This window comes from Mustelus asterias, chromosome 18, assembly GCF_964213995.1.
Source record: "Mustelus asterias chromosome 18, sMusAst1.hap1.1, whole genome shotgun sequence".
NCBI classification, from domain to species: domain Eukaryota; kingdom Metazoa; phylum Chordata; class Chondrichthyes; order Carcharhiniformes; family Triakidae; genus Mustelus; species Mustelus asterias.
Window position 1 is genome coordinate 58,441,973 of NC_135818.1, and position 27,720 is coordinate 58,469,692.

Genomic DNA, 27,720 nt, shown 5'->3' on the forward strand with positions numbered 1-27,720 from the left:
CTGCGTAGCACAATGCTAACACCTGCAATTTCTCTGCCCACTAAATTTTGGAGGGCATTATTCAGGGAAAGGGGGAAGGAAGTGAGCTGATGTGGCGTGGTCTGTGAACATGTTATTTCCACCAGTCTCTGGGCCACCAGAACCCACTCGACCTTGCCATTCTTGAAGCCATGAGATCTAATTATGATTATAAACTTGCCTTGCTGTAATTGTGGTGCTGCAGTACCCCCACTGGCAGGCAGGTGTAATTGCAGCATGACAAGTTTAGATAGACACTAACTTATTGACTTCAGCATTTATGGTGGGGAAAATGACTGATTGTAAACATATGCAAGACTTTTAATATATTGATACAGATTTTTGGAATTATGTACATATTGGATATTTTCATGTATAAAATTTGGGAGATGTAGCTTTATGAAATGTTACTGTTTGTGTGTTGCTCTATACTGGAGGATCTCTGAAAACCAACAAGGAGAATGAGCTCTTAGTATGTGTGCAGTAACTTCACAGTAATTACAATGGCCTTGTAAGGTATTGCCAGTTGTGCCATTTTTTGGCATCGGGTATACTGATTTATCACCAGAAAGCTTAAGTAAGGTCATGTAGCAAAGAAATGCTACAGTTAAGATTACAACAGATTAAACATTGAATTTGCCCTTTATTAAAACATCAGACATTATGTAGTACATTATGGATAGTTCTTGAGTATTTGTAACTTGAAACAGACTCCTTGATTGGACTATTATAAGGTTATTGGTCCTCTTGTGCCTTGAGAATTAAGCATCCCACCACCTGGTACTATGTATCACTATCGGCATATGCTGTATATTGAACACTCAAAGATACGGTTTTCCAAGCTGCTTGAACTGACTCTAATATAATTCTAGCATAAAGTTATATGTGATAACCTCAATGTCCAAATTCTTCAGTAACTTTGACTAACATTTTTTAAAAAGCAAACAGAAAAGTTGATTCTTACTCTATCACTGGTGTTGAAATCATGAGCTTGAGTTTACTGCAATGTAATGTTTGCTTTTTTGTAAATTCCAGGAGCCAATAACACCCCAGCAAACTGCTCCTGCTGCTACATCTCCTATATTTGTACAGCCTACTCCTTTGCCTAAGGTATTTCTTTTTACATACTTCTGGAGTTATTAGGAAAAGATGTTGGTTAATCTAGAAACTCAAATCTCACCTCCATTTGGTCAAGTGGATAAAACTTGAGCCAAGTTTAATTTATTTCAGAATTTTTGTAAAATATTTGTTAATAAAGTAAAACTACATAATGGCTTTGGAATTCAGTTTATAGAGTCAGAGGTTTACAGCATGGAAATAGGTCCTTCGGCCCAACTTGTCCATGCCGCCCAGTTTTTAACCATTAAACTAGTCCCAATTACCTGCATTTGACCCATATTCCTCTCTACCAAACCAACCCAAAAATTGAATGAGTTCACTTAATCAGTAACGATATCATCTTTGGCAATCACTCGCTAACGAGAATGATTGTCCACCTAAGAAACTCCATTTCACTGGTTGGTCATGGGTTCTGTGGCTCCTTGAGTGGCTAATGAACCCGATCCCAGAGCTGCGTCTCTGACCATGTATTTGACAGGTGTTTCCGGGAGGTGGAATTGGTCCTTGAGCCAGTAAAGATATAAACAGTTTTTTAATCGAAGAAACAGCTCTGTCAGTTTATTAAGTCCACTTTTATACTTTTCTCTTTAAATCCTCAGCCTAAAGCCCATCAGGTCAGTATCAGAAATTTCTCGAGCCCTACACAGTGTAGCCATTGTACATCTCTGATGGTGGGCTTAGTACGACAGGGATATGCCTGCGATGGTGAGTGATTCACTAGCATTGCCTGTTCTAATAATTTTGATCTTGAAATTTAATATTGGATGGTGATAATATGTAAATTAACTTTTTAAAACTAAGTTTGCACCTATGTTTTTGTTTCAACAAAATGTTGGTAACGTAATTGAATAACAAATTGTGCCGCCATTTGACAATATCTAAGTATCTGTTCAAGTTTCCAATTTTATTAATATTGCAATAAAACCTAATGTGCTTTTCTATTATATGTCTCCCTCTAAATATCATTTCCTATTCCATAGTGTGCTCATTCATATGCCACGTTTTATGCAAAGACAGTGCCCCTCAAGTATGCCCTCTTCCATCTGAGCAAGCAAAGAGACCACTTGGGATAGATGTTCAGAGGGGAATAGGAACAGCTTACAAAGGCTATGTAAAGGTATGGAAATCATTTTTGGATAAGATCTGGAACCTATGGCAAAGGTTACAAAGCTTGATACGCATGCAAATTCAGTGTATAATTCAATATTAGCAAATTGGTAGGATTAACTCTGCACTTAAACCTAGAGTTGATAGTTGATTATTGCCCTGATAAACATAGTTGTCACTATGAAAAGGTGCTCCATCTTAATTTAATCAGTAGCATAGTGCTGCTTACTCCTAGTAGTTTGCAGTTAAAATGCAAATCTGATTTAACATTGTCCAATCACCACATCACTGTCCTCCATGATCTATGAATACTAGATGTGATTAAGTAACCAGCATTCAGATAGCTTTCCAGTGCTCACTGTAACTGCTTGGGTTTCGCCTGCCGTTAAAGCACATTTGGGGGATTTAATTATTAATATTGTATACTGTTTCTACAAATGTATAACTAATATATCTATAAAATTTAGTTTTCTGAATAACAGAATAGGAAGATAATGAAAAGCTGCAAAATGAAATTAATTAGAAAAGACAATTGACCATATAAAAGTTCAAAATATAATTGAGAAATGGACTTGTGCAAAAGTTCTTGTAGGCGTTTTGTGATGATTTAACAATTTTTAATTCTATTTATTTATTCCCTTTAATGGTATGCTTTAGGTTCCTAAGCCCACTGGGGTGAAGAAAGGTTGGCAAAGAGCATATGCAGTGGTTTGTGATTGTAAACTTTTTCTATATGACGTGGCTGAAGGCAAATCTATGCAGCCTGGAGTTGTTGCGAGCCTGGTGCTGGATTTGAGGTAGGTTTTCAGATTTAGGAATAGTAAGACATTAATGGATAAAAAGTAGATCATTAGTATTTTGATTTCCCCCCTCCTCATCCAAAGAAGTCATGGAAAAACTGAATTCCAATGTTATCCATCCATTAATTTTTAGGTAGTTGCTTGACAGTTCTGTAACCTGACCATAAAGGTTTTTCTTGACTCTCTTAATTGGGATGAATCTAGAAATGACTCCGCAATTGTAGTTTTCCATTGCTGTATAAATTTAAGCATTAAAAGGTCAGATCTACTCCAATATTCTCTTGGGTTGTACATCACTTTGCAATGTTGCAGGCAGAAGTCCAATCCCTTACCTCCTCTGTCCTTACTGTTTGCTATGATTCCAGCTGATGTTGGACAAGTCAGATCCCAGAAGGGAACCTGGCTTAACAGATCTTTCTTTGGGTTTTTTTTGACACTGTGGACGGTACTTACTGAGCAGATTCACAGGAGTCTAGTGTTGACTTTTTAACAAAAAGATAAGACATTTACTAAAGAAACATTAACTATATTACACAAGGCAACAAAAAGGTTGGAAACATTTCAACACAGACACCAAGAAAAAAAATTGATTCAAACAGACCCAACACTCCAGTGAAGAAGTGCCACTAGTTTCACACCAAGGGTGGAGCAGATTCAGTTGCAAAAAGCTTTATTTTCCAAAGAACAAAGAACAATACAGCACAGGAACAGGCCCTTCGGCCCTCCAAGCCGCGCCGCTCCCCGGTCCAGGATTGAATCCTGAATCCAGGATCCCCGCCCAATTTTCCAGCCTATCTACATACCAATATCCTATCCACCGAGCTGTCCCTCACAGCTACGATGCTTTGTTCATTACAACCTATTAACTTACCCCCACCCCCCCATTCCAGACCATGTGATCTCCAGGGAGAGGCGAAAACCCAGAGTGAAAAACCCCAGGGCCAATATGGGGAAAAAAAATCTGGGAAATTCCTCTCCGACCCCCTGAGGCGCTCGAAACGAGTCCAGGAGATCACAATGGCCCCGATCGGAAAATGCTTCCCAACCCTAGTCATTTCCACTTCCACGAACACCATATGAATTCCCTGCCCCCGAGACAGGTTCCCAACTATCCGCAGTCTCACTCTGTACTGGCACCAGCAAGATGATCATAGAATGAAGCCTTGAAACGAGAAACCAGGAACAATTAGCCCGCGCCGCTCCCTGGTCCAAACTAGACCACTCTTTTGTATCCCTCCATTCCCACTCCGTTCATATAGCTGTCTAGATAAGTCTTAAACGTTCCCAGTGTGTCCGCCTCCACCACCTTGCCCGGCAACACATTCCAGGCCCCCACGACCCTCTGTGTGAAATATGTCCTTCTGATATCTCTGTTAAACCTCCCCCCCTTCACCTTGAACCTATGACCCCTCGTGAACGTCACCACCGACCCGGGGAAAAGCTTCCCACCGTTCACCTTATCTATGCCTTTCATAATTTTATACACCTCTATTAAGTCTCCCCTCATCCTCCGTCTTTCCAAGGAGAATAACCCCAGTTTCCCCAATCTCTCCTCATAACCAAGCCCCTCCATACCAGGCAACATCCTGGTAAACCTCCTCTGTACTCTCTCCAAAGCCTCCACGTCCTTCTGGTAGTGTGGCGACCAGAACTGGACGCAGTATTCCAAATGCGGCCGAACCAACGTTCTATACATCTGCAACATCAGACCCCAACTTTTATACTCTATGCCCCGTCCTATAAAGGCAAGCATGCCATATGCCTTCTTCACCACCTTCTCCACCTGTGACGTCACCTTCAAAGATCTGTGGACTTGCACACCCAGGTCCCTCTGCGTCTCTACACCCTTTATGGTTCTTCCATTTATCGTGTAGCTCCTCCCTACATTATTCCCACCAAAATGCATCACTTCGCATTTATCAGGATTGAACTCCATCTGCCATTTCCTTGCCCAAATTTCCAGCCTATCTATATCCTTCTGTAGCCTCTGACAATGTTCCTCACTATCTGCAAGTCCTGCCAGTTTTGTGTCGTCCGCAAACTTACTGATCACCCCAGTTACTCCTTCTTCCAGATCATTTATATAAATCACAAACAGCAGAGGTCCCAATACAGAGCCCTGCGGTACACCACTAGTCACAGGCCTCCAGCCGGAAAAAGACCCTTCCACTACCACCCTCTGTCTTCTATGACCAAGCCAGTTCTCCACCCATCTAGCCACCTCCCCCTTTATCCCATGGGATCCAACCTTTTTCACTAGCCTACCATGAGGGACTTTGTCAAATGCTTTACTAAAGTCCATATAGACAACATCCACGGCCCTTCCTTCGTCAACCATTTTGGTCACTTCTTCAAAAAACACCACCAGGTTCGTGAGGCATGACCTCCCTCTCACAAAACCATGTTGACTATCGTTAATGAGTTTATTCCTTTCTAAATGCGCATACATCCTATCTTTAAGAATCTTCTCCAACAACTTCCCCACCACGGACGTCAAGCTCACCGGCCTATAATTACCCGGGTTATCCTTCCTACCCTTCTTAAATAACGGGACCACATTGGCTATCCTCCAATCCTCTGGGACCTCACCTGCGTCCAGTGACGAGACAAAGATTTGCGTCAGAGGCCTAACGATTTCACCTCTCGTCTCCCTGAGCAGCCTTGGATAGATTCCATCAGGCCCTGGGGATTTGTCAGTCTTTATATTCTCTAACAAACCTAACACTTCCTCCTTTGTAATGGAGATTTTCTCCAACGGTTCAACACTCCCCTCCGAGACACGCCCAGTCAACACATCCCTCTCCTTAGTGAATACCGACGCAAAGTATTCATTTAGGATCTCCCCTACCTCTTTAGGCTCCAAGCATAAGTCCCCACTTTTGTCCCGGAGAGGTCCAATTTTTTCCCTAACAACCCTTTTGTTCCTAACGTATGAATAAAATGCCTTGGGATTCTCCTTAATCCTGTCTGCCAAGAACATTTCGTGACCCCTTTTTGCTCTTCTAATTCCCCGTTTGAGTATTTTCCTACTTTCATTATACTCCTCCAGAGCTCCCTCCGTTTTTAGCTGCTTGGACCTAACATACGCCTCTCTTTTCCTTTTGACCAGTCCCTCAATTTCCCTGGTTATCCACGGTTCTCTAATCCTACCCTTCCTATCCTTCTTTTTTACAGGCACATGCTTGTCCTGTAGCCCTAACAACCGTTCCTTAAAAGACTGCCACATACCAGATGTGGATTTACCCTCAAACAGCCTCTCCCAATCAAGAGCTGCCAATTTCTGCCTGATCCCAATAAAGTTAGCCTTCCCCCAATCCAACACCTTACCCTTGGGACACCACTCATCCTTTTCCATCACTATCCTAAAGCTAACAGAATTGTGGTCACTATTTGCCACATGTTCCCCAACCAAAACTTTGAAGACCTGACCGGGCTCATTCCCCAGCACCAGGTCCAGTATAGCCCCCTCTCTAGTTGGGCTGTCCACATATTGTTCCAACGAACCCTCCTGTACACATTTTACAAATGCCTCACCATCCAGAGTCCCTGCCCTCAGCGATTTCCAGTCTATACCAGGGAAATTGAAGTCTCCCACTACAACAACCCTATATTTCCTGCACCTATCCAGTATCTCCTGACATATCCATTCTTCCACTTCCCTTGGGCTGTTGAGGGGCCTGTAGTACACCCCCAACATAGTGACTGCGCCTTTCCTGTTTCTAAGCTCCACCCAGAGTGACTCGCTACACGACTCCTCCGAATTGTCCTCCCTCTGCACCGCTGTAATATGCTCTCCAACCAATACCGCTACCCCCCCACCTCTTTTGGCCCCTCCTCTGTCTCGCCTAAAACACTTGTACCCTGGAATATTCAGCTGCCAGTCCTGTCCCTCTTTCAACCAAGTCTCTGTCACCGCAACCACATCCAAATTCCTCGTGCGCATTAAGGCCCCAAGTTCGTCTGTTTTACCTGCTACGCTCCTTGCATTGAAGTATAAGCACTCCAGACCCCCAGGCTCAGTGAGGTCGTCCTCCCCCAGAGTGCTCTTCTTCTTTGCCAGCCTTGTCCCAGCCCCAAGCTCGTCCCCAGCCACCACACTTATAGACCTAATAGTTTGATCCCCACCCCCCTGCCATACTAGTTTAAACCCCCCCGAACTGCATTAGCAAAGCTCCCAGCCAGGATATTTGTGCCCTTCCAACTTAGTTGTGACCCCTCCCTCTTGTACAGGTGCCATCCTCTCCTGAAAACCTCCCATTGGTCTATGAAAATAAAGCCCTCCCTCCTGGACCAGTCCTTTAGCCAGGCATTCATTTGAACCAACTCCCTATTCTTATCCTCACTGGCACGAGGCATTGGGAGCAGCCCAGAGATGGCCACCCTAGTGACCCTACTTTTTAACCTATTTCCCAACTCCCTGAATTGCTCTCTTAGGACCCCCCTACTCTTCCTATCTACGTCATTTCCACCAATGTGTATAATGACATCCGTTTCTTTATCTTCCCCTTTTAAAATGCCTCCTATCCGCTCGGAGACATCCGTGACCCCAGCACCAGGTAGGCAGACTACCATCCTGGAGTCCCGTTCGCCCCCACAGAATCGCCTGTCTGTCCCTCTAACTGACGCATCCCCCACCACTATCGCTCTCCTAACCCCTCTCTTCCCTTTCCGGGCCACAGAGCCTGACTGTGTGCCAGTGACCTGGTCACTGTGTCTTACCCCTGGAGAGGCACACTCCTCCACACTATCTAAAACAATGTACCTGTTTTGGAGTGGGACAACCACAGGTGACCCTTCTTCTAACTGTCCACTCCCCTCCCCTCTCACACCTGTCACCAAGCCCTTCCTATTTTGAGACACCTCTGGAGACCTCCCTTGTACTTTACCCTTCTGCCCTTTACTCTGCCACAAGACTTCTGAACACTCACTGGAAGTCCTTCCACAATTAGTACCTTCCTTGAGATCCAAAAAACTTGCTCTAAATGCACTCTTACTTTAACTTTAGAGCAACACATATGAGTTACTTAAACTAATTTTTTCAGCAGTCTTGTATATGATTTTCCATTAAAGAGAGTCTTCACTTTATGGTATATCCAACTGAAACCAAAACTGCTTTTCGTGTCTCTCCCTGTCTCTGTGTGGATCCTTGCTCTGATCCTCTGTTGCTCAGCAACAGCACAGTTTTTCTCCTTGTGTTTGTTTTAACTTCCTTAAACTACTAGCCCCTTAGTAACCCATCTCTTCACTTCGAGAGTCATGCAACCTCATTAAAAATTTATGAATACAAACAGAGCCTGGAGACTTTCCAGCTCCATCTAAAAAAAAAACCCTCTAAAATGAAACCAAACCTAGATTTCACTTTTCTTAAAACACAAATATAACAATATAAGTTCAAATTTAAAAGCTATATCTTGTTCCTAACACCCACAAGTGCAAATGTACCTTATTTAAAACTATATCTAGTTCCTAAATCTGTTCAATATTCAGACATGCAATAATGCGACCATCATGTCCTGACTATGAAATCCGCATTGTGTAAACTGGATACTGAAATTTTGCACGGCCTATGTGTTTTTCCTGTCTTGTAAAAGGAAACTGTTCCTCGAATGAGATGAGACCAATTGTAAACAAACTGATCTATTTTGCATATAGTATGCAAACAAAATTTATAGCAAATTTAATTCTATTCTATAATACTTCCCATAACTCGGAAAGTAGCAAAATACTTTACCTATTTCTGTTAGTGAGTTCCTCTCACTTCAGTTAACTACCAGATCCCTGCTAGTTAACATTGAACTTCACTCTAGTCCTCAGCCTCTGTGTCTGAGCTCTACCCTGGAATGCTGTTGCTTAGACAGAAAACTAGAGACTTGACATCTGATCACCTCCCCTTCCTCTCCTCTCCCTATCCCTGCAATGTTCTCCTTGCCTGAAAATGATCAACCATTCAACTATCTTTGAAACCTGCTATGGTTTTCCTAAGTGCGGGTTCCCAGCAGCTGGCCCCTTTCCCACACGGCTCACTCTAATTAAGTAATTTCAGCATATTAATTCTGTCTTAATTATCCTGTCTGAAATTTTATGTGGTATGTAGGAATTGTTTTGATTTTGATCATAATTTATGTTCCCAAATGCATGCTGTGGATCGAGTCCGTGTGCACCATTCAAATTAATAGAATAATCTTGATTATAAATTACTCCCAATTTATTTTATCTTGAATAGTTTTGTCAAATTCAGTATGTGAATCATTTCATCAAATGAATTCCTTCCCCAAAAAATGCCAGTTCTTTGGGATTTCCAGAAATCACCATCTAAAGTTATAGTGGATGATAAGAGAAAACCATAGTCTTTCATTTAGCTGAATCAGAAGCAATTTTTTAAATTTGGAATTACCTTTTTAAATAGTTTAGATTTTTTTTTAATGGGATCATGTGGCTTCTAATGATAAGATCTGTTTGTTTCTAAACCATGCTCCATCCACCATTTTATTTCTACCGTCTACTCTGTTGTCAAGGGACAATAAATAGCTAACTGTGCTTGGGAAGGGTTGTGTAGGATTCAGCTTTGCAGAGTTTTGGGAAGCTGGTAAGAAGAGTATATCCCTTTGGTAAAATGTATGTGTTTTTGTCCTCCAAGCTTCATTTGATATGATGTTTCAGTCAAGTCTAAACTATGTTGTGACTATTGCTGTTAAACTTTTATCTGCAGAGATGAAGCCTTTTCTGTGAGTTCAGTATTTGCATCTGATGTAATTCATGCCACGCGGAAGGATATTCCTTGCATTTTCAAGGTTAGAATTAATCTCACAATAATGAACTTTAATTATGTAGGTCTTGAGTATCTTCTCTGGCAGTGTCTATATTGAAATTTGACCTCATTGGAATATATAAAATATGAAAAGTTTCAGTAATGCTTGGTAGCGTTTAATGTGTGTACTGATTTTATGCTTTGAAAAAGGAGCAATGGAATCTGGGTTCAAATCCACTCCCAGATGATAGGGAGGAAAGTCTCCTTTGCCTGGCATCTCTTAAGATTCCTATGTGAAATGAATTTGATAAGTCAGTGTATATTTCAACAGATTGTCCCTAAACTGGCAGGCTCTGTCAGAAAGGTCATGAAGTATATTGTTTTGTTGGTCGATGGGATTTTTGTCCTGCTTTAATGCTAGAATTCTGATTCAAGATGACTCTGTTCTCTAACACTGACCTTCTTCATGTTCATGAGAATCTTTGAAAAAGCTGAGTGGCACCGCATTCCAATGTATCATTACGCTGCAGAAATAAGGTAGAAGCTATTAGAGGCTACGATGTGTGGATGAATGCAAAATCAGACTGATTTACTTTGCACCAAGAAAGGATGATTATTGCATTTGTATAGTTGAGACGAATCTAATTATATCAAATGTTATTCTGCAGGTGACAACTTTGCTCCTCTCCTCGCCGTCAAAGACCTGCTCACTCCTCATCCTGACAGAAAGTGAAAGTGAGAAAAGGAAATGGGTTGGAATCCTAGAAGGATTGCAGAATATTCTACAAAAAAATAAACTTAGAAACAGAGTTGTATATATTCCACAAGAAGCTTATGATAGTACACTGCCTTATATTAAAACAAGTTTATCTGCTGCTGTTATAGGTAAGGCCAGCTGATGTTTTCCTCAAGGGAGTGTAAATTTTAATACCAGTTTTCACAGATTACTTTTGCAAAATCAAACCTCACTTTTTGTGATTTTCCTAGATCGTGAGCGTATAGCTCTGGGCACAGAGGAAGGACTATTTGCTGTAGAGTTAACACGAGATAGTAAGCTACCAAATATCGATCTATCTTTTTCCATTCAAATTGCAACTAAATATAATTTTCAAAAATGTCCGAGTAGGAATTGATTTTTGTAAACTTGGCTCACTTTACTGAATGTGGAAAGGTTTGAAGACTTAACGTGGTCAAAAATGTACCTTAATTACATCTATTATAAATATTGAATACAGGAAATTTTCAGTGTATATAATAAATCTTCTCTTGGTTGCAGTGATTGTTCGAGCAGCTGACTGTAAAAAAGTCTACCAGATTGAGCTTATTCCCAAAGAAAATCTCATTGTCCTTATTTGTGGTCGAAACCGACATGTTCATTTTTATCCATGGGCTGCTTTTGATGGACCTGAGACCACCTTTGATATTAAACTCGCTGAAACAAAAGGCTGCCAGACCATGGTTTCTGGATCTTTGCGGCAGGGTATTGTGAGCGCTCTTTTTGTGGCAGTGAAACGGCAAGTCTTGTGCTATGAAATTAGCCGAACTAAACCTTACTACAAGAAATTCAATGAAATTCAGGCCCTGGGCAATGTGCAATGGATGGCGGTCTTTGAGGAAAGACTTTGTGTTGGCTATCCTTCTGGATTTTCACTGCTTAATGTCCAGGGAGATGGACCTTCCATAAACCTCGTTAACCTAATGGACTCATCGCTTGCATTTCTCTCACAGCAGCCTTTTGATGCTCTTTGTGCTGTGCCACTTAGCAATAAAGAGTACTTGCTCTGCTTTAGCCATGTTGGTGTATATGTGGACTTGCAAGGGAGGAGGTCACGAATGCAAGAGCTGATGTGGCCTGCAGTTCCTGTTGCCTGCGGTATGTACATATTTTTTGTTCTGTGCATCATTTGTCGTAGCATTGAGCTTTTTTGTGTTTTTCTGTTTATTCAAAACGTTTCTCCCTTTATTATTAAGATGCCAATTCTAAGAAGCCCTTAAATGCATTACTTCTGCGTCATCTCCAAAATTGTTCCTAAATACCTAAGCATTCTTGGGTTTTACATTTGAATTTTCAATTCAACTAACATTGTGGAATTTACATTTCAAAAACTTTGCCGTTTTTTAGTGTCTTCTGGTTAAAAGGGTAGGTGTAAAGTAATTTCAAATGCCAGACAAAATCTTTTGTGCTAAAACAATGGTTATTTAATATCCAGGATATCATAATAAATAACTGATTCAGGTTTTTCAGTTAGCTGAGTAACTGTTTGAAACAGAAGGCTTTAGTAAGTAAGTTGTCAATTAAGCAGCCATCAAAGCTCCAATTCAGAAATGAACATTTAACTTAGTCTCTCCAGATATAAAATGTAAAAAATATGCTTTACTCCAAGTTCTGGATTGGAGCTTTGATGGCTGTTTTTTTTTAAAGAGTAAACATTTATCCCAGACTTTTGGAGCAATGTTGCACTGCAATGCAGATACCTAGTGCACCCCTCAAACAGCAAGTTTCACCATCCCAATAACTTTAAACATCAAAGGGCACCAGGAAATATGATTGACTTTAGAAAGTATTTTTCCGTTGACATTCTGACAATTTTATTTCTCCCTTTCCTTTGGTACTTTTTTTTATTCGTGGAGAGCAAGCACTGCTAGCAAGGCCAGCATTTATTGCCCATCCCTCATTGCCCTCGAGAACGTGATGGTGAGCCAGCTTCTTGAGACATTGCTGTCCATGTGGTATGGGTACACCCACAGTGCTGTGAGGGCAGAAGTTTTAAGATTTTGACCCAACAGCAATGAAGGAACAGTGATTATCGTTTCAAGTCAGGATGGTGGATTAGTGGATCAGCCTTAGCATGTTCTCCCCAAAAACCCAAGTATACATTTGTGAGCAGAGTTCATTGATAGTGAACATAGTGGAAATTGGGGTGATTGTCTTCGATGGCTACCTTCTCTGCTGCTAAAGGTCCAGACCAATAAGGTGAATTGTAACCACACTGGTTGAGAAGTTAATTCAGACTAGAGGTTAAACTTAAACTTTCCTGGTCTGCGTGATTTAGAATGCAGCAAGCAGATTATTTATCCATTAAATTTTGAAGAGATTTTCTTCTTCTGATTTTTAAAGAACAAAAATATGTGCCCTTCAGTACTTAGCTAAAGTTCTTTTTAATACATATGTTGAACTGCTCTGGAATTATCAATAGACTTCTTGCACTGAGGCTGGTTTCTTCTCCTTGCGGAATAATTTCCCCATGAGATCTTCAGCTTTCACTGTTAGCATAAGAATTACAGTAACAGAATTTCAAAAAGGGATGTTACCTTTGAAATCCTTTGAACTATTACAGTGAAACTCTCCAATAGATGTTGGATATCTACCTTAGACATTCTCTCAGGTTCAACAGTACTAGACATTGCTTATGAATATTTTAGTTTTTTCATTCGTGGGATTTGGGCATCACTGGATAGACCAGCATTTATTGCCCATCCCTAATTGCCCTAGCAAATGTGGTGAGTGGCCTTCTTGAACCGCTAAAGTCCATGTGATGTAGGTGCACCCAAGGTGCTCTTATGGAGAGAGTTCCAGTATTTTGATCCAGTGATAGTGAAGGAACAGTGATATATTTTCAAGTCAAGATGGTGTGAGGCTTGGAGGGGAACTTGCAGGTGGTGTGTCTGCTGCTCTTGACCTTAGCTGGTAGAGGTCATGGATTTAGAAGGTACTGTCTAAGGAGCTTTGGTGAATTCTAGTAGGTGGTGTACACGGCTGCAACTTTGTGTCAGTGGTGGAGGGAGTGAATGTTTGTGAATGGAGTGTCAATTAAGCAGGCTGTTTTGTCCGGGGTGGTGTCAAGATTCTTGTGTTGTTGGAGCTGCACTCATCCAGACAAGGGGAGACTATTCCATCACACTCCTGACTTGTTTCTTGTAGATGGTGGACAGGTTTTGAGGAGTCAAGAGGTGAGTTACTCACCGCAGAATTCCCAGCCTTTGACCTGTTCTTGTAGCGACAGTATTTATATGTTTAGCCCTGTTTAGTTTCTGGTCAGTGGTAACCCCCAGGGAAGGATTCAGCAGTGATAATGTCATTGAACATCGAGAAGCGATGGTTGGATTTTCTCCTGTTGGAGATGGTCATTACCCGCCACTTGTGTGGTGCAAATGTTACTTGCCACTTGTCAGCCCAAGCCTGAAAATTGTCCAGGTCTTGCTGCCTTTGGTCATGGGCTGCTTCAATATCTGAGGAGCCATGAATGGTGCTGAACATTGCAGTCATCAGCAAACGTCCCCACTTCTGACCTTATAATGAAGGAAGGTCATTGCTGAAACAGCTGAAAATGGTTAGGCCTGGGGCACTACCTGAAGAACTTATGCATAGATGACCTTGCGCTGAGGTGATTGACCCCCCCCCCCCCCCCCTCCATTGAATCCAGTTTTGCTAGAGCTCCTTGATGCCACGCTCGGTCAAATGCTGCCTTGATGTCAAGGGCAGTCACACCTGTCTCACCCCTAGAGTTCAGTTCTTCTGTCCATGTTTGAACCAGGCCTTTAATGTGGTCAGGAGCTGAATGACCCTGCTGGAACCTAAACTGAATGTGCCTATACTGACAAACATCTAACCATGTGATAATCCCCTAGTCGCCACACTCCTGTTCAAATACACCGAGGGAGAATTTAGCACAGCCAGTGCATCTAACAAGCACGCCTTTTGGACTGTGGGAGAAAACCGGAGCACCCGGAGGAAACCCACGCAGACATGGGGAGAACGTGCAGACTCTGCACAGACAGTGACCCAAATCAGGAATCGAACCCGGATCCCTGGCACTGTGAGGCAGCAGATGGTGAAATGTGCTAACCAGAAACCATCTTCTGCTATCCTCAGTACTAAATAGGACCTATTTTGATGGGCCAATAAGAGTGACACTGGGTTGTTACTAAACTAAAATCTACAAAACAAGTATCCCTTATAGGGCACACTCACATGGGAAAGAAACATGTGGTCTAATTAAATTAAAAGCACCTTCCCAATTAAATCAAAGTGTATTTTGCAGTTAGTGGAAAAGAATCAGCACTTGCTACTGACTTAGAAGAAAGCTGCCCATAAAGATCTAGCAATCTCTGTCACGTGGATTTTATCTTTCCGTCATTAGTTTGAATCAAGTCAAGGGGATCTCCAGGCATCCAGCAATAGTGATATCTTTAAGCAGGATAAGCAATCAAATCATCTTGAAGTATTCTAACACCCAGCAAAGTAGGAGTGCACTGATAATCCTTCACTGTTAATTCAATTTTGCAGAGAGCAAAATAATGTCTGGGCCGTGCACATGAGATTAAGGCCGAAGCAGAAATATAGTTAAAAATCATTTTTTTTAAAAAATACTTTAAAAATATGTAGGAGAAGTGTTGGCAATTCGCAAATATAAAATTAAATTGTCATGGCAGTGAGAAGATTAAGCAGTAATTATGAACTTGTTATGCCATTAAAAGCCCAGCTACGCCTCATTCAACAAGATGTTACTTTTTTCAGGGGTTTTATTTTACAGCGTAACTAAGCATATAAGAGCAGTTTTTTTTGTCTATCATTGATTTTAAACTGGCAGGACTTCAACAGCATGCACCCTATTAGGGAAGTATGAAATCGCTGGCAGCAACTTCTAGATTATCCCGATTTAACTGCACTTTTGCGGAGTTCAGAACCTGCCATCTGTTTCAGAGTCTCCTTCTCGGGTAGTTCCTTAGGATCGAGTATGTTTTCTTCCAGTCCAATTTGAAGGTTCTGAAACGGCTGGTAAGTCCAATACCTACTTCCACAAGCAGGGCAGGTGGTGCTTTGAAGGGTTGAATAGTTTGTTTGGATGTTTGAGCACTCCCTCCAATTCCTCAACGTCACCTTTGCAAATTCCCACAAAGTCTTTAAATACGCTCAGTGCTTTTCTGAACATGGCTTCCCCATTTTTGATGGCCACCAGCTAGAATCTCCCATGAGTATAATTGATCCCTTCAGGGATGCTTTGAGGACATCCCCAAAGCATTTCTGTTGTCCTTTTGGAACTCTCCTGTCATGACCGAGTTCTGAGTAGAATAGTTACTTCAGGAATCTAGTGTCAGGCATATGAATGGCATGTTCTACTCAGCGGAGCTGAGTCTGAGTGATTAGTGCCTCGATGCTTGGGAAAGGATGCTGCAGTTAGGCCATCTTTCTTGGTACTAGATTTGTAGGCTCTTGCAAAGGCACCACTGGGGGTACTTCCCCAATGTTTTGAGGTTCATGCCTTTGTCCGAATCGCTGAAGGATATAGGAGTGAAGGGATCACTGCTGCCCAGTGAAACATGACCTTAGTCTCAGGTTTGAGATCTTGGTCCTAAATACTCTTTCCTTCAGTTGACTGAAGGCTAAGCTGGCACACTGGAGGCAATAGAATTAGCATTGGATTGCTCTAGTAAAGAGATGGCTCAAATTCTATCTGCTACAATCTTCTGTAGGACTAAGCAAGCAAAACCATGGCCAGGATTTTCCTATCTGTTGTGGGAGTTTCAGTGGCCCAGTCATTGACTTTTGGCAGGACTGGACAATCCCGGCAGCAGGCGAGACTGGAAAATCCCACCCTCTGTACATATGAATACGGTTATTTAAAGCTGTTTTTATCCACCTGGGGAATGTACACAGGAAGTATATTCACAGCTGCTTGCTTGCACCACATGAAGAAACCTGGAATTTTGTTAGTATAAATCTCCTTTCACTTTGCCTTGGTCTTCCAGCCCTGCACAGCAGTAACTGGTTGGATTACCTGTTTCCAAGCCTTGACCAATGTCACTCCAAACCAGCTGGAGTGTAGTGACAAGTGCAGGCAAGAGTCCAACTCATTGTATTCTCCCCATCTCCTTGATCTTCATCGGGTACATTCCAAATGCTCGGCACCATTTCAATAAACATATTCTATTTTCTAATAAGCTTAAAGTTGGTTAAACAAGAGCTTTTGATATCACAGAGACTCTATATCTTCAATATTTAGAGTTTTAATACATCATAAAGATATGCTTTTTTAATTAAACCTTTTCCAAGAAATTGAAGTTTTCTTAGCATTGACTCTTGTATTGGTCATATGGTGATCTCTCGTAACATTCTATCTCAAGATCTCCAGCAGGCCTTTATGCCTTTTAAGCAGTCAACTGCTTTGACTCTGGTCTCTTGAGCATCACTTCACCTAACATTGGCAACAGAGTCTTTGGCTCCACGGTGGCATAGTGGTTAGCACTGCTGCCTCTCAGCACCAGGGACCCGGGTTCGATTCCCGGCTGTCTGGGTCCCTGTCTGTGTGGAGTCTGCACATTCTGCTCGTGTCTGCATGGGGTTTCTCCGGTTTCTCCCCACACTCCAAAAGAAGTGCTGGTTAGGTGCATTGGCCATTCTCCCTCAGTGTACCCGAACAGGCGCTGGAGTGTGGCGACTAGATTTTCACAGTAACTATGTTGCAGTGATCATGTAAGCCTACTTGTGACACTAATAAATGAACTTTGAACTTTAAAAAATAATTAATAAAGATTTTTTAAAATATAAAACAAAAGGCTGTGACCAAGATTTTGCTCATCCACGTTAATCTCTCTTGGCCTGTTTTTCCAATGCCAATCCGTGAAGATCCTTGCAATTTGCTGTATGTGTGCAGTTGTCACTATGGGGATTGCTTCAAAGAGGCCCAAGTGACTGCTATGTACTGGAGGTGACACCGTGTCTGTAGACCCTTATCCCTGTGAGGAAGGGCGAGGAGCACATTGGCATAGCAAAGAAGGGAATTCATTTTCAACAGAAATTTTTGTTGCCCTTAATTTTGGACATCAGGACTAAGAATTTTCACTTGAGGCTGAATCGGCAATTCAGACACCGGTTGTCTCAAATCTATGGGAAGCGTGCTTCGTTTGCTCAAGTGTCGTCCTCAAACTCATTTCCATATTGCCAAATGTCAAATCTTCCATAAACTATTCCAATTGAGCCCAGTGTTTTAGAACTACTTAAAATTTTGCATTTAAAAATATTCCTTGATAAGTTCAAGAGTTGGGGGCCTGATGCAGTTTTATTCATACAGCTGAAAATGGGTTTGTTACAAAAAATAATTATTCTTATTAAAGTGCTTGGTTACCACCTGCGAGTAACTCTATTTTAAATCACTGAAAATGACTTCAAAAAAATTATGCAGAGCTATTCACCAGTTGCATTGGTAAACAGCAGTCAGTTTCTCAGCAAGCTTTTATAAAAACTTAAAATGTTTACTGGTGTCTTGCTTATTAAAAAAAAGCAGCTTAATTTTAAGAATCCCTTTGAAGATCTCAAAAGGGGAGGAAACCAACAAAGGAAATCAACAATGGATTCATTGAATTTGGGGCTTGACCAGTTTGAAAGTAAAGCTGGCTTTCAACATGAATTTTTGTTTAAAGCAGTGTAAGAGATTGTGGAAGCTGGATTCGCATTGGATGGAATTTGTGAATCCAATTACAATTTCTCGGTCTTTTGCACTGGTTTTGCGTGAATTGCACTGGAAATAATGAAACAAATTTGTGAAAACTGCAGACCTGCAACTTTTACTGAATTTAACTAATTGCTTTTTACATCTATGCTAGGTTACACCTCTTCTTATCTAACAGTATACAGTGAGTATGGTGTGGACATCTTTGATGTGAACACAATGGAGTGGGTCCAAACAATTCCTCTTAGGAAGGTACTGTAGATGATCACAGAGTTCAGTTTGATGCAAAGGTCTCTTTTTAATTTTTTATATATATGTTTCACATACTATAATATTCAAATTGAAATTTATGTTTTAAACCAGATTCGACCGCTAAATGCTGATGGTACACTAAACCAACTCAACTCAGAACCTCCACGGTTAATATATTTCAAGAGTAACTACTCAGGTTTGTTTCATTAGTTTGATATGAATGTATTTGAGTACATGTCGTATCTTTTGTGTATTAGAGAAATGGACCTTTGCTTTGAGACTCTGCTTGGAAAGGCGAATATTCGCCATCTTGTCTCTCATTTTTAGATGTTATAGCGCAGTTAGTCCCACACACTTCTACACCTTACCTGTTCAGATCAGCTTGAAATTTCACTTGTCTTCAGTCAGATGCAACTGAGAGTAAAGGAGTGATGTTGAACAAGGGATAGTTTTTGTCGGGGATTTGTGTTTGGACATGCACCTTTAGGTGAAAGTTTGGACATGCACCTTTAGGTGAAAGTGTAGGAAGTTTAATTGCATTGTTTGTCTTTTCATTTTAAATGATGCACTAAATGCAGAGATCACCCTCAGAAACATTGGCTTAACTCTTATTTTTCTTAGTCATATTTAGAGGACACTTTTTTTGGCGCCCAAATAAATATTTTGCTTGACAAAATGTCTAAATGTTTATCCGGCTTTAATAAGATGCGCACTCGAGGCTATTCCCTTCCAGCCTTTTAAATCATTTCATTGACATACCACAATTATGTCGAATTATAGCTATTTTGCTAAATAGTATCCAGCATTTACGTCACTTTATTCCAGTTATGCTTTGTTGAGAATTACAAACATTCTGATTGTCAGAGAATTTATTTTTGCAATTCTGGAAGCCAGAAATCACACATTGGAAGCAACACTTAATGCTGTGTGCAATATGTTGTGCTGCGTTTTTCAGGAATTATTTTTTAAAAGGTGAACACAATCTTAAAGAAGCTAAGGTAAATTTGCGACACAGCACAGTACTGAGTTATAAAGGGCACAAAAGTTCAGGTTTAGTCTACAGTCTGTGCTGATCTAAATTATCTCACTGGGACAGTTGTGGGGACATTACAGTTCGTGTTCCTGAATTAGGCAAGAGAAAGATCAGCCAAGGCTCCCACTCCTATACTATGATCCCTGATGGAAAAAACACATGAGAATATTGTGTGAAGACAAGGTAGAGATTGCCTGGATTTGCACCTGAAACGTCACATGGCCAAAATTCTGGATAGCTACCAGTGGTATCCTGTTACCCTATTCAAGCACCAGTTACTATTGACTGAAGACAACAGAAGAAAAGATTTATGGGACCCATTTGCTGTTGAATAACTAAGAGTATCTCGATGGCAACGTAATTCACTTTCTCCAGTTAATTATGTCCCAGATACTTGTTCATTCATATGAAAAGGCCTTACAGTTTTCTTACACTTGAGAGTTATTGTTCTCTTGGGCTCATGAAAGGTCGGTCAGAACTCTTTATCAATGGAGAGAAAATCTTTGTATCGCTTGTAATATTGCTATGCCACCACACTATCATAAACTGAGACTGTGAGGATTAATTCAGCCATGTCCTTTAACATCTTGGCTATAATTCCTCATGAGGTATAGAAATCTTATGCCTTTATTGTCTGATGCGATTTGGCTTTCTGATGTGCATTCATTTCAAACATTATTTGCAGAGGGGGATGATTTGAGTGTGCCAGACACTTCAGACAACAGCAGAAAGCAGATGCTCAGAACCCGCAGCAAAAAGCGGTTTGCTTTTAAGATACCCGAAGAGGAAAGGTTACAACAAAGACGGTAGGACCTTGAGCAACGTACTAACGATGCATGTTGTTTAAGAGATATTGAGCTATTTTCATGAGCAATTTCAGAATTTCTGATTTGCATGTATGATCTTTGTTTTCATACCAGGGAAATGCTGAGAGATCCTGAGATGCGGTCAAAATTGATATCAAATCCAACAAACTTTAACCATGTGGCTCACATGGGACCAGGAGATGGCATGCAAGTGCTTATGGATCTTCCACTGGTAAATATGGGAAACAAAAAATGAAACTACAATATTTCTGTCCAATTTTGTTAGAATACAAACTTAACATAAGAAATAATGCAAGGCAAGGTGCCAAAATTATTTTGTAAATTGGCTAACTAAGTGGGTTATTTGCTTAATCCATACTTTTACAACATAGGTGAAATATTCTGGGGAATTGGAATGAACCTTAAGTCTCATAAACAAATTTCCAAGAGCAATTGAAGATGAAGTGTTCAGAAAGATCTCCAGCTTTATTTATGTAAACAATATCACACATTCGAAACTCTTAAGCCTGTATGTAACTGAGCTCACTCGTGTTTGTACTTCCTAGTTTTCTTTCAGCATTAATTTCTTATGTGCATCATTCGTTTTATTTAGAGAACATCTCTTCACTGTAAGCTTTGCACTGCAATGGAAGCATAACTTGTTAAATCAAGAACCTCACTGGCACTATGTAATTTATCAAGTCGTGCACGTAACTACAGAAAAATGCTTGGGAAAACATCTGTTGTGAGGTCATTTAAAAGGCACCAATTATACTTGAAAGGCCCAATAAACGTTCTGATAGTTCAATTCTTTTTAAGTTATTTCACAGTTCCGTAACATTCTAGGGTATCCACAAAATCTTTGTAGTTTTTCGAACATTGAACAGACAGCAAGCTAACACTATTGCAATTTTCAAATCCTTATCATTCTAAAATAGCCACTATGAAAGTTGGAATTCGGTATAATTGTTTTTATGGGATAGGGTTTTTTTTATAATCAGACTTCAATTTCTGAAATATAAAATGGTATGTTTTAAATGGTTGTGGGCATTGTAGTATTGCACAAAAGCTTCTTTGATGTTTCTTTCCTGAAATAATTAACTAGTCTGTTTCCTTTTGTTGACTTAGCAGAATGAGTTTCCTTCCCCCTCAGCCTCTCGACACCATGCCCAGATATCTCCTCCAACCAACTTTGAGCACATCTATCACATGAGCCCACTCCCTGCTGAAGTCTATCTCCAGAATGATCATTCCTCACTGCAAGGCTTCCCTCTGCTCTCTTTCTCTTCCTGTCCCTCTTCCTCTTTCTCAGCCAGGGTAGGAATAGCTATCCCAAAGTGCAACTGATTATACCCTCAAAAGAAAATCATCTTCAACTCAAACGTTTAAAGAATTACTGAGCATTTCTTGAAAAAGGAAAACAAATGTAACATTTCTCTTGTTGCTGCAGAGCGTGTCACCAGTGTCACAGGAAGAGCAGTTAAGAGAAAAACGTGCTTCCCAGTCCAATCTTTCAAGACAACAGCGAAGCAAACAGTACATTACACGTACAGCATCAGGTAATGACATTTGCTTTGTGTAATTTTGTGGTCCTTTAAGCATGCTTGTATGTCCATGGGTACTGCTAGCCGCATGATAAAGAAACAAAAGTCTTTAAATGGTGTTCTAGATGATTGTACAAGTTTGCTAATAGAAACAGCCATATATGGAAATCTATTTTCACAATAACAGTAAGATAACAAATTACTGGTTACAACTGCATGGTAAGTTATTTTAAGTTGTATAGTTCTCTTTTTAAAAATAACTCCTCCCCAGCTCTATATCTCCTGAATGCACATTTGTATGTGGGGAAGGGTATTGTGCTTGGAATAGATTATTCATCGGAACACAGGGAAAATGCATTTGGCATCTCTATCTTCAAGAACAATGGCAACTTGCATTTTTATAGTAGCTTTAATGCAATGAAACAAGAGGATTATCAAAAAAGTTAAACCGTATATCAGGACATTAGGGCAACCACAAAGTTTTAAAGAGCATCGTAGATAAGGAAAAAAGAGGTAGAGAAGCGAAGAGGGTTAGGTAGGGAATTCTAGACCGTGGGTCTTTAGCATTTGAAGCACGGTTGCCAATGGAGGAGGAATTAAAATACAGGATGCGCAAGGAACCAGAATTGGAGTCCAGAAATCTCTTGAGGATTGTGGAGCTGTGGAAGGTTAAAGCGATGGGGGCAGGGACAAGGCCACTGAGAAGTTTGAAAACGAGGATGAGAACTTTAAAGTCTAGGGAAGCAACACAGGAAACCACTGTAGGTCAGCGAACCAAGCTGAAATAGTTGACCCCTTATCCTGGGACTGTATCCCCAGTGTTAGACTTTCCAGCCAGGGGAAAGGGCTCTCAAAATATATCCTTTTGATCCCTCTCAGAATCTTATATGCGTTCACCTCTAATTCATCAAAACTCCAGAGAGTGCAGGCTCATCATAGAGAATGCAACCATTCCACATAAATGCTAAGCAAATGTATCTGCTAAAGTGGGTGCCTGGATAGCTCTTCTTAGCTCTATACATAAGCCATTAGCATTAATATTTATATACAGTAATAACTTATTTATTAGCGCCTTTAATATAACAAGAAGTCCCAATGCACTTCCCAGGAGCATTGGAAAGCAAAGTTTGGCATTAAGCCACATAAGGAGACTGTAGGTCTGATGAGCAAAAGCTTGGTCAAGGAGGTAGAGTTTAAGCAACTTGTTCATAGATTCATGGAAAGCGAGGTAGCGAGGGGAATTCCAGAGCTTGGAGCCTAGGCAATAGAAGGCATGGCAGTTATCATTGGGGATGCACAAGAGGCATCCCCAATGATGCCTCTTGTTAGAGGAGTACAGATATTAGACATAAATTAGAGTACAGATATCTCAGAACGTTGTGGGGCTGGAAGAGATCACGGTGATCAGGAGGCACAAGGCCGTGAGTGAGTTTGAAAACACGGGTGAGACGTTGCTTGACCGCGAGCCAGTATGGAACAGTTAGCACAGGCGGTGGGGGAACAGAACTTGCTGCAAGTTAAGGTACAGGCAGTAGAGTTTTGGATAAACTCAGGTTTATAGAAGGTAAAATGTGGGAAAACCAGCCAGGAGTACATTGCAATAGTTGCAAATCGAGATAGCAATGGTATGAACAAGGATTTCAGCAGCCGATTAGCTGAGACGGGACAAAGCCAGGCAATGTTACAAAGTTGGAAACAGGTAGTTTTGGTGATAGTATGAGTATGAGGTCAGAAGCTCAAGTCAGGATCAGATGTGACCCAAAGGCTGCAAACAGGCTGGCATAGTCTCAGACTGTTGCCAGAGAGAGGGAATAGAGTTAATATCTAAGGAACAGAGGTTGGAGCAGGAACTGAAAACAATGGCTTAATACTGCCCAATAATTAATTCAAAATAATAGTATTAATAAATATTAACATATAAGAAAATAATAGCTGCTTTCATCCTCATGTTTAAATCCCATTTTGATCTTTCCTCTACTTAACTCTCTAACTATTTTCAACCCTATGCCCTAACCCAAACCCTGACTCTGACCCTAGCCTGATGTGCATCCCCCTTTCCCTTCGCTCCATCATTGGCAGCCAAGTCTGTCTAGCACTGGAGCAGCATTAACCAATGTTTTTTATTTTTTTCTGATAAAACATTCTCAGTGCAACATTGTATGCCTTCCTCAATTTGAGAGGAAGAACAAGATGCATTCAGATTTTAAAAAGGGATTTCCGTCCTGAATATTTTTTTCATAATGGCATTTCGTTTTCAGGACATTAGACACCGACCTGGCACCCTGTTTCCAGCTGTTGATTACCTTGAACCTATAACTTATTGTCCTACTCTTTTACCAATTTTAATCAATTAAGTAGCTGTAATGGTTCCTCTGAGGTTTTTTTTCCAATATTGAAAGAGCCTTAGCTTATAAGTTCCTCCAGCTCATCCCTGTAAGCACATGAGATCACCCTCCATTGCTCTTCACTGCCTAAAGCATCTGGATAATGACAGAACTATAAATGATGCACACCAGAGTTTGTACAGCTTTAATGTAGCTTCTGGAGCTTTATCTCAACTGTTTTGTAAGTAACAGTCCAACAGTGTGTTATTTTGTTGATTGCCACTTAGTTTCATTAATGCAAAGTGATACCCCGATGTTTCTTTCAACTTAATCCTTGACAAATTCTATTTCATTCTGTGTACCTGTACCACCTCGTTTTAGTTCTGATGTGAAATTATTGAACTTTATTTGCCGCTGATCAGCCAAGTTTTGTAGATTGTGAAGCTTCCTTTATATGATTGAGGCTGCTTCTTCTGGATCCATAATTCTCCCTAGCTTGATACAATTTGCAGTTTTAATCACTTTGTTTTGAAACAGAAACCTTGGTCGTTTATTTAGATTAACTCCAGGAAGGTTCCAAGCATAGACCCTTGGTGCATCTTAACTCCATACGTTAGCCTCAATTAACCTCACTCTCCTCACAATTGCCTTTTTGTCACCTTTTCATCAATCACTATTGCCTGCCCATGTCCTTGAAATCCACTGACTTATCTTTTTGCCGAGGCTTTTTGAAGTCCAGACACTTTACATCATAGAGTATTGCTACCAATCTGAGACGTCACTCATCAAAGCCTGAGATTGACTAGGCAAAGTTTATAATGCTCAGAACTATTGGCTGCCATTTATTTTATTATCATTTGGATATTTTTAATCTTTGCTTTTAATTATTTCATTACTTCCTGATGACTACAGAGAACTAATCATGTGTGATTCTTAAATATGGTACCTAGAAATACAGTTCTTTTTAATATGCCAAAGTACTGACATATGATGTACTATTTCTCAGGTGGGGAGGCTGTTACGACAGCACGTAATATCTCTGATCCTGACCAAGATCTTGAGAGAGAGGTAAGCCGTTACATCTAATTATTTGGATATAGTAAATATGAAATGGAAAGTAGAAATAATCAGTATTTGATCATCTTTCCTTAATGTAAGTTAGCAGCAAACATAAACTAATATGCTTACCCTTCTTTGTCAATCAGCAGGACTCTGATTCAACCAGGCATTCAACACCTTCAAACAGCTCAAACCCAAGCAGCCCACCGAGCCCAAACTCTCCTCACAGGAACCAACTTACACTGGATGGTTTGGACCATTCCACATGTGATGCATGACTGATCCCTCCAGTGACACTTTACAGCACATAAAGCCACACAACAATAGGATTCTCCATTTTCTGAGATTCTTTTCCTCTCAAAAAATGGATTTTTGATGAATTGCTCCAAGAAAGTGCCAAGAATGGAGAACAATTTTTTTTTCTGTTAATTCTTGCTGATTGCACATTAAATTATGTATTCAGGCTCCTTTTATGAACAATTCCAGCTTAATTTTGACTGTCAGCCAATTCAGTGACTGACTAAGTGTCACTCATATTCTTTGGTGATTATGGTTTTGTGCAGTGTTGATGTTAAGTTGCAGCCTTTAACAGCCAAATAAATTTGGGATTGTGAGGCCCACACCCTCTTCACACCAAACTTTCCTTCCGAATTTCTAACATAGTTGGTAAAATGGTGAAAAAAAAAATTGTCCATGTACTGTTCCTGTTTGTGCATCTTAGTTTATATATAAAAAAAGAAAAAAATGTTTTCTTCAGGGTATACATGACACTAGTAAATAATACTGTGAATAAGAATTTTAGTTGCTTTTTGTATTACTGTTTTTAACCTTTGAAGTAGATGTCCTTTCTTTGTGCTGTATTGTAGTGAGAGACAATATCCATGTTTATCAATGTCTATGGACCCAATGCAGAAATATTAATGCTGGGAAATGCCAGACTTGGACCAGCTTCAAATATACAATTATTGTAAAAGACTCAACAAAGTGTGAGTGTCCTAATTGCTGATCAAGAGGTAGCATAGATATAAGGCAATGGACTCTGGGATGAAAGGAAGCTGCATTAATTTGATCTTTTTCAAAATCAGTCTTTGCATGAAAAAACATTCCTTGGAAACATGTTGTTCTAGTTATGTTCTTTACAAACAAAATATCCACAGCAGTCTTGTAAATTTTGATATGGACCCAGATGATGTGCTCCTGGTGGATGCAGTTAATGTGTGCGCGTGTGTCAATGTATATATAACTCATGTTCAGTGTATGATAACATTATTACTCATTCAATTGTGTCCATATTGCATTAAAGGCTTATACATCACAGCCAGTATATCAATTTTGTCATCACACCTGTGTGCCTTCCGTGCTGTATTTGTGACAATTTACTATTCATACTGATGCAGTATGATTTCCCTATTCAAGATCACTGCAAAGAGCATTGCATGTTTTAGTCACCCAGATCCCTGACCGAGTGGATGGTAATTGTGACGTGCCACATTAAGCAACTAATCAAACTTCTTTCATTTACTTAAAAGGGCTCGCTGTGGAGCCTAACACAACTGGTGAAACTTTTTTTTATGTTAATTTGTGAAAGTGGGTAGTTTTAAAATCAGCTAACCACTCTTTGTAATTATGGAATTGTGCTTTGACAAAATATTGAGAATTGACTTGTCAATAAAGCATAAGAGGGAGGTACCAAACTGTTTAATAGTCTGTGTTTACATGAACAAAGATCCCAAAATGTCAAAGGAACGTTGTCGCATTCGTCTGAAATTCTTGGCCACTTTAGCAGCTTCGATAAGTAGGTTGATACATGGCATAAGAAGTGGCACTGTAAGGAAATCTTCAGATTGGTCAGATGTTAGTGCCAGTTCTGGGCAATAGAAGCCTGTATATGGTTAGGTCGGTTGCACCTAAACAGGGTGAGAGCCAATGTCCATAGAACCAGAATGAAGCACTAGAAAGAAAGATTAGTTTTCAGGTAAAATAGTAAATAAGCAATGCGAGGTATTTAAGGAGGGAGATGGGTAGGGTACAAGCTGAACCATAATCGTACAAGGAGATGAGAAAGGGCACACACAGCTAAAATTCCCTGCATGACTACAAACATGGAGATAAAAGTCCATTATCTCCAAATGGGCATTTGAATAAAACACACAATCCGAAAATAGAATCACATGGTATTAATTGGAGAGTGATAACATGGTATTTGGTTAAGAGATAGGAGGCAGAGTAGTGGTAAATGGGTGTTTTTCTGACTAAAAGCCGTATACTGTATGCTGTATACTGTATGCAGGTCCCCTGCAATCAATGTTTGGGCTGTTGCTTCCTTATATATAAATAACTAGAACTTGGGTTTAGGCATGATGATTTTGAAGTTTGCAGAGGCTGCAAAGCATGACTATAACAAATTGTGAGCAGGGTAGTCACAGTCCTCAGGAGGACAGGGACTGGGTTGAAACTTGA

The 27,720-nt window shown here is 40.4% G+C and overlaps 1 protein-coding gene across 2 annotated transcripts in view; it reads left to right on the forward strand.

The window, feature by feature from the left end:
- The window catches only part of cdc42bpb (CDC42 binding protein kinase beta (DMPK-like)), a 181,123-nt gene extending 154,522 nt beyond the window's left edge, over positions 1-26,601 (forward strand). The window contains exons 23-37 of one of the 2 annotated variants that reach the window (XM_078234073.1): positions 1,054-1,128; positions 1,737-1,842; positions 2,118-2,254; positions 2,902-3,041; positions 9,754-9,835; positions 10,461-10,677; positions 10,780-10,842; positions 11,069-11,665; positions 18,397-18,494; positions 18,606-18,690; positions 20,213-20,333; positions 20,448-20,565; positions 21,784-21,892; positions 25,208-25,269; positions 25,407-26,601. In XM_078234073.1, the coding sequence (XP_078090199.1) occupies positions 1,054-1,128; positions 1,737-1,842; positions 2,118-2,254; positions 2,902-3,041; positions 9,754-9,835; positions 10,461-10,677; positions 10,780-10,842; positions 11,069-11,665; positions 18,397-18,494; positions 18,606-18,690; positions 20,213-20,333; positions 20,448-20,565; positions 21,784-21,892; positions 25,208-25,269; positions 25,407-25,538 (2,142 nt within the window). In that variant the 3' untranslated portion in view covers positions 25,539-26,601. The remainder of the gene's footprint in view (positions 1-1,053; positions 1,129-1,736; positions 1,843-2,117; positions 2,255-2,901; positions 3,042-9,753; positions 9,836-10,460; positions 10,678-10,779; positions 10,843-11,068; positions 11,666-18,396; positions 18,495-18,605; positions 18,691-20,212; positions 20,334-20,447; positions 20,566-21,783; positions 21,893-25,207; positions 25,270-25,406) is intronic. The other variant, XM_078234074.1, reaches the window with a different exon arrangement.
- Positions 26,602-27,720: the final 1,119 nt, after the last annotated feature.